General features: G+C 55.0%; 1 protein-coding gene across 1 annotated transcript in view; it reads left to right on the plus strand.

Moving 5' to 3' along the window:
- The first annotated feature begins 3470 nt into the window (after positions 1-3470).
- GRIP2 (glutamate receptor interacting protein 2) overlaps positions 3471-12162 on the plus strand; it is a 103769-nt gene continuing 95077 nt past the window's right edge. The window contains exon 1 of the mRNA XM_025272157.3: positions 3471-3549. Coding sequence (XP_025127942.3) covers positions 3495-3549 — 55 coding nt within the window. The 5' untranslated portion in view covers positions 3471-3494. The remainder of the gene's footprint in view (positions 3550-12162) is intronic.

Genomic DNA, 12162 nt, shown 5'->3' on the forward strand with positions numbered 1-12162 from the left:
TTTCTTCTCCTTCAGCGAATAGGATTTCTTCTGTTATTCTTCCTCCTCTTCTTTCCTCTGACATTTTTTTTTCCCTTCTGTGGGATTCAAAAATATGTGCAAATCCTTCGACACTCCTCCCATAAGAGGGGGAGTCTGTGCTTGGAATTTGGGAGGCTGGTGGCTGCTTTAAGGATACGTCTGTATTATTTGAGTTTATTTTATTCACAACAATATATATTGCATTTATAACATTTTTAAATAAAGAGATGCTTTAAAACTAAAAACAACAAAAAAAGAATAAACAGGATGTGAGACTTGTGCCTTCTGATGCAGGGCCGTGAAAGTGGAGCGGGCTCCACCTCTGCTGTCTGAAAGGCTCACTCTGGGAGCTCTGAGCCCAATGTGAGCAGTTCAGCTGCCCTGAGGCCACCATCCAGCTCAGGAACCAGTGAGGCAAGAGGCGTCCGGATGGTGCCAGCCTCCAGCCGTCCCTGCTGAGCGCCCAGATATCATGGAACTGAGACATGCCCTCTGCCCTGTCCAGATTCCCGACCCTAGAATTCACAGCCATAATAACTTGACTGCTTTACACCACTTGACTTTAGGGTGGCATACTCTGCAGCAGCAGGAGTTGAAAGGCTCTCCCCTCACCCACACGGCCCATCCTGGAGAGGCCCAGGACTCTGCCCTGCCCTGGTAACTGCCTTCTTCTGCCAGAGCCTCCTGACCTTGGCACTGGAACCGCTGCCTGTCCCATCAGCGATTCCAGCCCCGTCACCCTCTGGGCTGCGGGCATCTGGGCCATGCATGAGGCCATCTGTCTGGGTACAGACAGCAGTGATTCACGATTCTGCAGCCGGGAAAGACTTACTTCCTCGTCAAAAGCTCTCGGCCAATAAGGCAAGTTGTAGAGTCCGCACTCTGTGGACTCGGGCCTTTGTGCTCATCTGCCCCGCCTCACCCCAACCCCCTGCGCCTGCTCCCGAAGTACGGAAGTGATTAATGATTCACGATGAATACAGGGCTGGGGTGTGACCCATCTGAGGGTCTTAGGAGCACAAATAGGTGATAGATGGATCAGATAGACTGAGTGTGTGGCACTGTCTGGGGGTGCTTGGAGCTGGGCAGATCTGGGTTTGATGGCCAGTTCTGCCAACTTCTGGCTGTGTGACCTTGAGAAAGACACAACCTCTCTGGGCCACACTGCCCTCCTTTGTAACATGGGTTAATTACACCAACTTTGCAGAAGTATTGGGGATCTAAGATCCCATAAAAGCCCACGCTTACCTTACAAAAGGGGTACTTCTGAAGGCCAAAGTTTAGGTTGGCTTCAATGATAGGATCAAGACACCTGGGATTGCCTTTTGGAATACAAGCACCCGGCTCCAGCTTTCCTGAACTCTGTAAGGACACTTATGATGGTTCCTCGTTTGCAGGTGGGGAATCTGTGGCTCAAAGAGATAAGGTCATTTGCCCAAGGACACCTGGCTAAACACAGACTAACCCAAGATGCAAGCAGAGGCCAGTTGTCTTCCCCCAGCACTCGTGGAGGGCAGTGTTTTCTGCTGAGCCCTGCGTTCGTACTTTGCTCTGCTGTTGACTAGCAAGACCCCCTCCCTCTCAGAGCAGGAGGGGGGAGGGAGGCAGCTAGGCAAACACGGTGACTTGATTGGGCAGGGGGGAGGCAGCCTTTACTGAGTTACAAATGCTTTTTCTTGCTGTCATAAAATTTTATTTATTTAAGAACCTTAAGTAATTTTTTTAGATAGGTAATCCGCAGTGGTAAAGAAGCCATCTGCCAATGCAGGAGACGCAGGTTCAATCCCTGGGCAGGGACGTTCCCCTGTGGGAGGAAATGGCAACCCACTCCAGTATACTTGCCTGAAGAATTCCACAGACAGAGGAGCCTGGTGGGCTACAAGTTCATGGGGGTCAAAAAAAGAGTCAGACATGACTGAGGATGAACTCCTTAATGCATTTCCAGAGTTCAAAATTTCAAGGGCTTCCCTGGTGGCTCAGTGGTAAAGAATCTGCCGGCCAATGCTGGAGACACGGGTTCGATCCCTAGTCCGGGAAGATCCCACATGCGGCAGACCAACTAAGCCCACGCGCCTCTGAGTACTACTGAGCCTGTGTTCTAAAGCCTAGGAGACTCGACTACTGAAGCCAGTGCCCCTCTAGAGCCTGTGCTCCGCATCAGGAGGAGTCACCGCAACTAGAGAAAAGCCCCTGCAGCAAAGAAGACCCAGCACAACCCAAAATAAACAAAACGATTTAAAATAATTTTAAATAACAAATAAAGTCACTTTAAAAATTTTCAAGAAGAACAAACAAGGATGCAATGAGAAGAGAGTCTCCCGCATCTGCCCCCAGCCACTCTGTCAAGGGGATCTCTGTGTCCACAAGAGAGAATTTTCCACATGCTCGAGCAAACATGAAGGCAGAGCCTTCACTTTTTTTCCCTGCACATTTTATAAACATGTACTCCACTTTGCCCTCTTCCAAAGAGACCTTTCCTCCTTTTTTTAATGGCTGTGTGGTATTCCTTTGTCTGGATTGCTCACACACCTCCTTCCCCGCATTCTAAAGGAAGAAGCGAGTCTGATTTCCAAGGCTAGGACTCCCAGTGCCCCTTCCCTGGCTGTTCTTCCTCAGAAACACTGTGCCCTGGGGAGCTTAGTGGCTTCTGGGCTGATGGAAGCGAGCTCTGGTGGGCTTCCGTGGACAAAGCCTGCAGATAGACAGACCTTCTGACCGCTGGCCTCCAGCTTTTTGCTGGGTCCACTGGCAGGGCCCGCCCTTTCTGAGCCTCCTTTATCCCAAGATACAACTCGAAGACCCCACGCGCAGGCAGAGGTGAGGGCTGCTGCAGAAAGTCGTTTGCCTTTTACTAGCCTGAAGCCCGGGGACACTCGCTGATTCACTCGTTCTTTCATTTATTCAGCCACTTATTGATATATTCCTCCCCACCCCCCATTTATTCACTCGCTAATTTACATAAATCATACACCCATTCACTAATTGATTAACTCATTCCCTCACCGTTTTCTCACTCATCCATACACCCATGTGTTCACTCACTGATTCCCTCCCTTATTCACCCATTTATTCAGGCATTCATTGTTTGCACTCATTCATTCACGGTCTGATTCGCGGTGATGAGCGTTCCTGGGACGTGCTAAGTGCGGATTCGCGGGAGGCTGGCGCGGCGAGCCAGCTCAGGCCGCTGCGGGGGCCCCTCCGGCCGCGCTCCGCGCCGCCCCCGCCGGCCCCGGCCGCCGCGCCCCCGCGCCCGGGAAAGCGCGCGCTCTCGGGGCGCCTCTGCTCAGCGGCGGGCTCCGGAGCTGAGCCGAGCGCTTGGCGGCCGCTCGAGACCCTCGACCCTCGGCGGCCGCCCATGCCCGCCGCGCCCTGGGCGCACGGCCCTCCCCAGCGCTGCGCTGCGCCGCCGGGCCCGGCGGGGGCGGGGCCGGGCTGGCGAGGCCGGGCCGGGCCGCAGGGCGGCCGCCGGGATGCGGGGCTGGCGGAGGAACCTCGCGTTCTGCCTGCAGCGGCTGCCGGACGAAGGTAGGACGCGGCCGCCGCCCAGGCCGGTGAGCACCGGCGCGGCGCGGGGCGAGGAGGGCGGGCCCAGCGCGGGGCTGATCGGGGGGCGTCCGTTGGGGGTCCCCGCGGGAGGCGAGGGGCGGACGGCCGTCTCCTTCCCAGGCGCGGGAGGGGAGCGCCTGAAGCGCCGAGCCCGAAGGGTCACCGCAGGACATGCGGCTTGGAGCGCAGCCGGGCCGGGGGGACACAGCGGGCAGCTGCACGGGGCCCGCGGAGGTGGGACCGGGGTCCGGGCGACCGCTTGGGGCTGGGGGTGGGGGGCGAAGGGCTCTGGACGCCCCAGGGCGCAGCCCGCGACCGGCGCGCGAGTCTGGTCCTTGGAGCGGCCGGGGCCGGCGCAGCGACCACGTGCGTCCCCGCGAGTTGGCCCGGGGTGGGGGGGTCCGGTGTGCGCGCGCTCACCGCGGCTGGGGCCTGGGGATCCCGAGGCTGCCGTCGCTGGGACTCAACTTTCCTCCGCGCGCCCGGCAGCCGCCCCGCGACGACCCCAGAGTCTGCAGTTCCTCAAAGTTGCAGAGAGGCCGGAGGCGGGAAGGGGTGCGCGGAGAAGCGGGGAGCCGGCCGGGCACTGCCGCAGCGCAGCGGCGCAGCCGCCTCCGCCAGCCGCACCCCGGGCTGCCCCGCAGCTTACCTGTGGGCGGGGCCGCTGGCCGCGCTGGCTGGAGATTAAGGAGGACCCGCGCGCCCGGGTCCGGCCACCGCCGAGGGAAGTTCGGCTTCGGTGAATTGCCAGAACGGTGTCGAGGGGGCAGAGCCAGGCAGGGATGGCAGTGCCCACCTTCGGCTCACTTCGGGGGGCACGAAGGCGGGCTTACAGGCAGCGGGCACTGTGCGTCCGGGCCCACACTTCCGCCTCTGCCTTTCACCTTCGCGGCCACCCCTGGGGAGGGCGCTGTTCTTTCCTCCTGGCCAGGGAGGGCATTGAGCTCCAGGGAGGATGCCTCTCGCCCAAGGTCACGACACCGCTGAGTGGAAAAGCTGGAGGTGAACGAACCCAGGTCTGCGTTACTGGCGAGAATTCGGTCGTGCCAGCCCCCTGCCCCAACTCCTTCCCGTTTCTGCCCGCCCGGAGTCGGACCAGGCTCAGTTCCTGGGAAAGGATTCGTGTCCAGTCCAGCCCAGGATGCTCTTGAATGGGGCATGAGGGAAGCAGGGAGAGGGACAGCTGAGAGCAGGTCCCTGCCCCTCCTGTCCTGTCCCCAACGCTAGGTCAGTTCTGGAAAACGGGCAAAGGTGGGGGCGGGGCAGGTGCCCAGGCTTCCTTCCTTTCGGTGGAGGAAGGGGGCAGGTGGGTAGAGCGGGCACCATGGAGCTGCCCCAAAGGAGAGGAGTAAATTAAGAAGTGCATCTTCAGAGCCAGGGGCCCAGTGGCTTCAGAAAACAGCGCAGCTCAGCCACAGGCGTGCTCCGTGGTCTTGGACCCGTCCTTCCGGCTCTGCGAGGCTCACTTTCCGTGTCCCTAAGGGGAGGGCCTGCCTAGGGAGGAAAATGTGAGATCTTGGCCCCTGGGCACTGCGCACAGCCCAGGGCAGACTGGCAAGTGGGAGGCTGTGATGTCCTGAGACAGAGGGTGTTGCTGCCTTGCTCCTGGATTCCCACTCGCCATGGGTGAGGCACGTGGGTGGTGTGTGTGTGTGTGAGGTGTGCATGCTGGCACGCGGGTGGCGTGTTTGAGATGCACATGGGCGTGCCCAAGGCTCACGGGTGACCTGTATGAGGTGCGGGGGTCTTGTGACGCCTGCAGACCTTTCACCTGCTGCTGGCCACCGTCTTGAAGAGGAGCCCCCGTCCCCTGCCTCAATGCCATGAGATACCCAGCGTCTGAGTTTTCCTGGGGAAATCTTACCTAAGACTGATCTCTGAGCTCGGCACTGAATCGGAGGGTGACTGGTGTCTCCACCCTTGCCTGGAAGGAAATTGCTATTTTAAAAAGACAAAAATCCCCAGCTGACTCTGGGCCATGGGAAAATCGTTTCCCGTGGGCCAGGTCTCAGATGAGAAACTCTGCGATGTGGGCCCAGCTGGACAGGAGCCCTGTGGGAGGTCAGCCAAGCTTGAGTGAGGGAGAGAGAGGGCTGCAGAGATGGGGCTGCAGGCCTGGCATCCTCAGAGAAGAGCTTCAGCCAGCAAGAGGGACATTCTGAACAAGACCAGCTTGTCTGCTTGTTGGGCGGCGTAAGTTAAGGCCCCAGGGAAAGGAGAGTGGGCTTGGAGACCAGACCCAGGGCCCCAGCTTAGCGTCTTTGCTGGCCAGCTGTGTGACCTTGGGCCCACTGCTAGTTCTTCTGAGCTTCCGGTTTTCCATCCGTGAGGTGGGAAAGGTACCCTTGCATATGGTCTTGGAGAGTCAGTGTTAACATGGCTTGGCAAGTGGTTGGTGCTCAAGAAATACTAATCCCCATTTTCCTTTCCTGATCTTTATATCCGCTTCAGGTTTGGTGGGGTGAGGACGGGGCTTCCCGGATGGCTCAGCAGGTAAAGAATCCACCTGCAATGCAGGAGACACAGGAGACACTGGTTTGATCCCTGGGTCAAGAAGATCCCCTGGAGGAAGGAATGGCCACCCACTCCAGTATGCTTGCCTGGGAAATCCCATGGACAGAGAAACCTGGCGGGCTACAGTCCGTGGGGTCGCAAAGAGTCGGACACAGCTGAGTGAGCATGCACGCATGCTTAGATTTGGGGAAGTGATCCAGTGTTCTGGTCAGTGGAGCACTCAAGACTCAGGGTGGGTTTCTGGATTATGAGCAGTCATCTTGAGGCTCCGAAGTCCTAGGGTTTGGGAGAATCCAGTCTGGGTTGTGTCTGCTGTGTGGATACTTGGATCCATCGGCCAGCCTTGCCCAGTGAGGTTGGCCAAAAGTGTGGTTGTGCTCAGCACACACTTACCCAGTGTGTGTGTCTGGGTCACTGCACAGTACTTAGCACCTTATGTAGTAGTCATGTCTCTTGAAGAGAAACACACGCAGCCACAGGAATTGGGGAACTCTGCGACTCTTCATGATGCTTTTGAGGGGTGTGTTTGTGTGTGTGTGTGTGATGGGAGACAGAGAGAGAGAAACTTGTGTTCTAATGAACCATCACCTTGAGTTTTGTGGCCCCATAGACAGCGACAGATTCCCTTCTCTTCGCTGCAATAAACCCTTCTAGAGGACACTCGCCTCTCTCCTCCAGGCTCCTGCTGATCTCTGTGTGGGATCAGAAAAATAAACACCAGTCCTCAGCCTCAGGTTGCCCCCCAGTCCCTCAGATAACAAAAGTTCAAGGTGCCCAGTGCCTGGGGAACGTGGAGTTGAAAGCAGCAGCCAATTCCCGGTCAGAGAGAGGCTGCTCAGAGGAGGGCCCTGCGACCCAGTGGAGACAGTCGGATCTCCACCGGCAAGTTCTTCCCGTGGTGTGGCCTGATTAATTTTCCTCCTTATGCCAGTCCTTTCTGCTCTCTAATGGACTTTTGGAATGTTAGCCAGGAGGGTTAATAGAACTCATCACGCCCAACTCTCTTAGTAGAGAGAGGGCGAAATACAGAAGCAGTCAGGAGGAAATGACTTTTTAGTCACTCACCAGATATTTCCTGGGCACTGTTCTGGGGCCTGGGGATACCGGCATGAACCAGAGACCCTGCTGTAAGGGACTTTACATTCTGGGGAGAGACAGGGAGCAAGTAAGCAAGTAAATAGGAATGGGATCGTTTCAGCATCAACGGTGAAAGGAAGACAACACAGGAACATGGTGATGTAGTGGAGAGTCCCAGAGGAGGAGACTTCTTTAGAGAGGGTGGCCAAGGGGGGTGTCAGGGAGGGCCTCTCTGAGAAGGTGACTTTTGAGCCAAGACTGAAGAACAAGAAAGCTCAGCCATGCCAAGAGCAGAATGAAGAGCTGTGTAGGTAGGGTAGTTGGTGGCTTAGTCGCTAAGTCATGTCCGACTCTTGTGACCCCATGGACTGTCGCCTGCCAGGCTCCTCTTCCCAGGGGATTCTTCAGGCAAGAATACTGGAGTGGGTTGCCGTTTCCTTCTCCAGTGTAGGTAGAGGGAACAGCAAGTGTCAAAAGTCCTGGCTTCCAAGGGGTAGTGTGGGGAGGACGGGTTTGACCTATTGGAGGAAGAGAAAGAAGCGAGGGAGGAGGGTGATGAGTGAAGAGGCTGGAGGAGCCAGGTCACGGAAGGCCAGATCACCATAGGAGAGGAGGGTGGGTTTTATTCTGCGATGGGAGGCATCGGAAGTCTTGACCAAGGACTTGGGTTGGCTCTGAAGATGAGCAAGGTTTTGACTGATGGAGATGGCAGTGGGAGAGGCACGCCAGGCATGGGTATAGGGGCGTATAGGCATGGGTATGGGTATAGGGGTGGAGGCGGGAAAGCTGTAGGAGCTGAGACTGCCGGATGAGCAGGAACCAAAGGCACTGAAAGCGCGCTGGGGGAACTGTCCAGGGTTCTGACAGGCTCATCCAGCGGGTCTGCAATTATGGACTTTTAGGGGATCGTGTGTGTCCGTCCCTGTGGTACCCAGCTAGCTGATGTGTCCCTTTGCTGGTTACCTAGGAGACAGCGGGAAGACCATGGGGTGGGATCTGATTGGCTACTTACTCCCGCTGCTCATCTTTCTGTCAGACTTGCAGGCAGAGGTTACAAATGGTCCATGTGGGCATGCCAAGTGCTGGAAGGGGAGCTGCGAATGTTCGCTGCCCCAAGTCCTCCGTGTGTGTGTGTGTGCCAGTGCGTCTGTATGCACGTCTTGAACAAAGCGGCGGCATCTGGAGCTAATGTGCTTCCTGCTGTGAAACATCTGCTCGTTTCCTTAAATCAGGTAGTGGGGGCTCAGAGAAATTTAAGAAGAGCCAGCCAGACTTGAGAAAGGATCTTTTGTTTGGTTTTAATAACTGCGGTGTCAACACTGAAGCCGACTTGAAACGTCTCCCTGTACCTCCAGAAATGCACAGCAACCTTCGAGTGGCGGAAGTTATGTCCCGTGACGCAGACTGTGATGTCAGTGTGCAGAATCGCCTGCTTCCCCCCGCCCAGCCGAGGATGGTGTAACATTGTAGATCTGGTGTTTCTCTCCTCTCCTTTTTTTTAAAAAAATAGTATCTCTTTTTCTTTCACTTGGTGGGCAAAAGGACAAGAAATCTGCACATTAATTTTGCTTATAAAAGGAGCAGGGAAACCAACAAGCAAAAACCTCATCCAAGTGTTTCCTTCGCTGTTGACTTTTTCCTCTTTTTTCACTTTTTATTTTGTATTGGGTATAGTTGACTAGCAATGTTATAGTAGTTTCAGATGGGGAGCAAAGGGGCTCAGCCATTCGTATACAGGTATCCATTCTTCCCCAAACCCCCCTCCCATCCAGGCTGTCACATAACCTTGAGCAGAGTCCCATGTGCTACACAGTAGGTCCTCGCTGATTGTCCATTTTAAATATAGCAGTGTGTATGTGTCTGTCCCAAACTCCCTAACTGTCCCTCCCCTCTGTCCATCTCCCTTGGTAACCATGATATCGTTCTCCAAGTCTGAATCTGTCTCTGTTTTTTAAATAAGTTCATTTGCCTCATTTCTCTTTAGATTGCTGTTGACTTTCTACAGCAGAAGCCCAGGTAGGCTTGGGGGGAGAAACACAATTGGAACAACCATAGTACTTGCTCAATAAATATTTGAAGGGAGCAAAATGAGCCTGGAGGACAGAGTTGAAACAGAGAGTTAGGCTTTATAGGAGCCCTGGCTCAGCCCACCAGATATTCTGATCTTTTTTGTTGTTGCTGTGTTTTCTTTTTTCCTAGAGAAGCTAAAAATCCAGTTTTAAGTGCTACCGGCCAACTTTAAAATGCTGAGCATCAATTTAAACGAACTCTGAGGGGTCAGATGACGCTGCCTTTGAAGCTGGAGGCCTCTGATATTCCCAGCCCTTTGGGATCTGGCTGCAGTAACCTCTCTTTGCTCCGGAATCGTGCATAGACCTTGTTCTGCCCCACCTCTGAGCCTTCACTCAGGCTGCCGCCTCTTCTCCCACCCTCTTCTCACCCAGCAAATTAGTGTCTCCTCGGGTTCCTGCCTTAGACCAGGGCAGGGTGCAGCTTCCTGTTGTCCCCTCCCCCCAACATGGCAGAATTGGCCTCTCCCACCACATTTGTATTCCAGCTCCTCTCCTACTGGAGCATAACCATGTGTCTGCTCATCTCTCTTCTCTGCTGGATTCGGGCTCCACAGGGCAGGAACCCTGTCCCATCCATCTTTTCAGTGTCCTGCCCTGGGGCCCCAGCTCCAGAGCCGGCCAGGACAGATCTGAGTGTGGAGGGGGCAGCAAACCCCTTCATGGGGAACTGCATTTTTATGGCAGTTTATGCTTTGCAGAGCATCCCCCTGCTTTTTTTAATGCTGTTGGTTTATTAGCCATATCACCCTTTTAGGAGTTTAGTGTTTGTGTTTTGCCGGTGCTGGGTCTTCAATGCTGTACACGGGCTTTCTCTAATGGCAGTGAGCGGGGGCTACTCTCTAGTTGCAGGGCGTGGGCTTCTTTTGCGGCGGGCTCTCTTGTTGATTTCCACAGGCTCTAGGGTGCTCGGGCTCAGATGTGGAATCTTACTTCCCCAAACAGGGATCAAACCCATGTTGGCAGGCAGATTCTTAACCACTGGACCACTAGGGAAGTCCCTGCAAAACATCCTTATTGGTATTATTTAATTAGCAGCCCACTCAATCAGCGGATGGTTTTTTGAGCTCCTGTTGTGTGCCAGACATGGGCACGCAGTGCTGAAGACCGAGGAGGCCGAGCTCTCACAGAGCATGCACGTGTGCGGCTGAGCCCTGTGGGCTGCTGCCTCTGGTGGTGCTTCCCAAACACCAGGGGCTTGGATCTGCCCACTCCTCTTCCTTTGGCTGGTCTGCCTCAGTTTACCCTCCAGGGACTCCTTCCCAGTCCTCAGCCTTGAATGGCTCCTCAGAGTGCATGCCACGGAGGGGCAGGTAGTCCGTGGCCTTCTTTGAAATCAGGAGATGGCAGCAAAGGACAGGTTGCTCAGGAGTGTAGGGAACCCCTGGGCTCCCTTCCAGAAAATTAGCTAACTTTTCCATGTGGGGCGTTCAGAGCATTCTGAGAAAATATTTGTTTGTTTTTAAAGTTTGTCCTTTCATTCTGCAAACTCTTACTAAGCCCCTACTAAGTGCCAGTCCCTTCTCTTATTTGTTGTTCAGTCACTCGCTAAGTCCTGTGTGACTCTGCAACCCCATGGACTGCATGCAGCACACTAGGCCTCCCTGTCCTTCACCATCTCCCGAATCTTGCCCAAACTCATGTCCATCGAGTCGGTGATGCCATCCAACCATCTCATCCTCTGTCGTCCCGTTCTCCTCCTGCCTTCAGTCTTTCCCAGCCTTAGGGTCTTTTGCAATGAGTCGGCTCTTGGCATCAGGTGGCCAAAGTATCAGAGCTTCAGCATCAGTCCTTCCAATGAATGTTCAGGATTGACTGGTTTGATCTCCTTGAGGTCCAAGGGACTCTCAAGAGTCTCCTCGAACACCACAAATCAAAAGCATCAGTTCTTCAGCTTATACCATTTCAGAAACCCAACCTGAGCTCAGAGCTCAGTATCTCCGTCTCACCCTTGGGAACCTGAGGTGCAGGGAGATTAAGTCGTTTGACTGAGAATGCACTGCTGGGTTGCAGCACAGCAGGAATTTCATCCCAGGGGTGTCTTTCTCCCAAGCCAAGGCTCGTTCTGTGACCCCAGGCTGCTTCCTTTGGAATTCCAGTCCCAAGAGTCATGAGTGATGGGGCACTCAGGGAAGGAGCTGGTGTTGACATCTGGCTTGAGTGGGCTTCCCTTGTGGCTCCGCTGGTAAAGAATCCTCCTGCAATGTGGGAGACCTGGGTTCGATCCCTGGGTTGGGAAGATCCCCTGGAGAAGGGAAAGGCTACCCACTCCAGTATTCTGGCCTAGAGAATTCTTGCATGGACTGTACAGCCCATGGGGGTCACAAAGAGTCTGACACGACTGGGCGACTTTCACTTTCTGACTGGGGTTTCAAAGAGCAATGGTGAGTTGGCCACGAAGGAAAGGATCAGGGAAAGGCACTTTAGACCCACAGATCAGCGGGTGAAAAAACAGAGTTCAGAAAAGCGTTCCATGTCCACAGCTGTGCGGTGTGGGCTTGCATGAAGTGGCTGGGGTTGGGGGAGTGGGGCTCCGTTCTGGAAAGGTGGGTCTGGCCAGATTGGCAGGGCAGAGACGACTGTACCCAGCCGTGAATACACCTTGCTTGGCACTGACAGTAGCCCAAACAAATTAGTTGCTGTTAAATTTTAAGGGTAGGTGGGAGGAGGCGGGGAGCTTTCACATTTGAAAACCGGATGTGCAGCTCTCTTCAGAGGACCTCGCGACCCTGGGCTCGCCCTGCCACTGTGCCCTGTGGAGTGCGGTCACCACCCCCCACCCCCATCCAACCAATGACGCATTCACGCACTTGCCCGGTGCGGGAGACCTTGAACTCAACCACGAAAGCAGTTTATGCGTCATTTCTTGAGGCAGCTGAAAGGTTTTCAGGCGGAGAGTGATTATCTTCAGAAAGCTCCTGCTGGCTGCCAG

The sequence above is a fragment of the Bubalus bubalis genome, chromosome 21, assembly GCF_019923935.1.
Source record: "Bubalus bubalis isolate 160015118507 breed Murrah chromosome 21, NDDB_SH_1, whole genome shotgun sequence".
Lineage (NCBI taxonomy): Eukaryota > Metazoa > Chordata > Mammalia > Artiodactyla > Bovidae > Bubalus > Bubalus bubalis.